This window comes from Anarhichas minor, unplaced genomic scaffold (genome assembly GCF_050575085.1).
Source record: "Anarhichas minor isolate MPS153535 unplaced genomic scaffold, ASM5057508v1 ptg000110l, whole genome shotgun sequence".
NCBI lineage: Eukaryota > Metazoa > Chordata > Actinopteri > Perciformes > Anarhichadidae > Anarhichas > Anarhichas minor.
Window position 1 is genome coordinate 295,001 of NW_027466556.1, and position 1,602 is coordinate 296,602.

At 46.1% G+C, this 1,602-nt stretch overlaps 1 protein-coding gene across 1 annotated transcript in view; it reads left to right on the forward strand.

The window, feature by feature from the left end:
- Positions 1-1,085, forward strand: part of LOC142939743 (dihydropyridine-sensitive L-type skeletal muscle calcium channel subunit alpha-1-like) — a 141,505-nt gene extending 140,420 nt beyond the window's left edge. Inside the window, exons 42-43 of the mRNA XM_076082876.1 lie at positions 712-766; positions 981-1,085. Of these exons, the coding sequence (XP_075938991.1) occupies positions 712-766; positions 981-1,085 (160 nt within the window). The remainder of the gene's footprint in view (positions 1-711; positions 767-980) is intronic.
- The last annotated feature ends 517 nt before the right edge of the window (positions 1,086-1,602 follow it).

Here is a 1,602-nt window from a genome sequence, read left to right on the forward strand (position 1 = left end):
CGCTGCTGAATGAGCCAGGAGTTTCTATTGGTGGATTCGATTTGGCTCTTGGTATCTGCTTCCACTGTAAATACGGACGGGAGGTTATTGTGATGCGCGACATGGAGGTAAATTGACATTATACTGCTCTGTTTTGTCAAAATTATTTTAAATGTAGCAGCACTTCACTTTGTTTTCATGTTGTTAGTGTCGTAGAGTCTCTTTTTTTAAAGAACAACATGGAGGGCTGCTGTGTTGACATGAAGCCTCACTGAAAACCAAGCTCATAGATTTATTTTAAATTGTGTCATACATGCGTAGCTAACCTTAGCTAACAAAGTCATGCCTCAGGCAAAGTGCATGTAACGTTAGCCCACAGTGGGCTAACGTTACTCCCTTACTGGGAGCTTTAACATCACGTTTGTTAAAATCATCGGTTAAGTTACGTGACATTTGTAGCTGACAAGCTAACTAACTGTAGCAGAAGGGAGCTTTTACCACTCGCAGGGCCTCGGTGTCGCTTTTAATTACAAGGCCAACACTAGCCAATCACGGTGGGCGGGCATCATATAAATGCAACGGGGATTCCCTTAGCTCCCTCCTGACGTCAAATGCGTGTCCCGCTTCCGGTCTGCCGGACATCCGCCGCTGTGCAGGTATGCAAGAATGCGGCAGCATTGTTTCTCCCGGTCATACTGTTCTGGTGTTATATTGGCTTTCATTATTTTGTAGACTATCTCTGGGGCTCCCCGCGTCCTGTACAGGTGATTCACCTGCGGATCTGTCGGTGAGTCTCAATTAGGTCCTGATTTGACTGTACTATGGTGTCCTGTTAGTAACCGCGTCTTGCTTATATAGCTGCCGGTAGCTACGCTACATGCCCTCCTCCCCCATTCTGGAGCAGACGAATATTGCCTGATCGGTAAGGTGATTTTATTGTTAGTTTATATACTTTGGTGTTAATTATTATTCTATTAATTCTATGTAATCCCGTATCACAGGGGACTTTTGGTTGGGTTCGAGCGGAACGCCGCCAGAAAGCGGCTACAGCTAACTCGGCTTACATTCAAGGACACCGGTGTTTTGCCAAGGCCGTGTTCGACTAACGGCTTTGGCCTACTGGGTTCGTCTACCCTGACCTGCGCTGTGTCGCCTACAGCAGTGATTTTCAACCACTGTGCCGCGGCACACCAGTGTGCCGTGAGAGATCGCCAGGTGTGCCGTGGGAAAATGTCCAATTTCACTTAATGAGTCCAAAAAAATATTATTTAGTTGCCGCAAATAAATTGTTGAGCGTCTGAGCCTGCAATATAGTGGCTGGCCTAGTAATTAAATACTCTTCCTTGCCAGTGGGTGGCAGTAGGTAGCGCAATAATGACCGTGTTAATTTAAGATAGTAGAATTAAATGATGCGAGTGAAGAACGGCAATGGAGAATTATTTCAAAAAGAAAACTGTAGACTCTGATCTGGGCCCTGGGCAACCTTCTGACCCAGATGCAAAGCCCAGTACGAGTGGTGGTACAAAAAAAGAAAACTGAGCTCGAGGCAATACAGCGAAAGCTATCTTTCGTTGTGATTCACTTTCACCGGGGATCCGACTGCACCGACTCCGTTATGCTTGG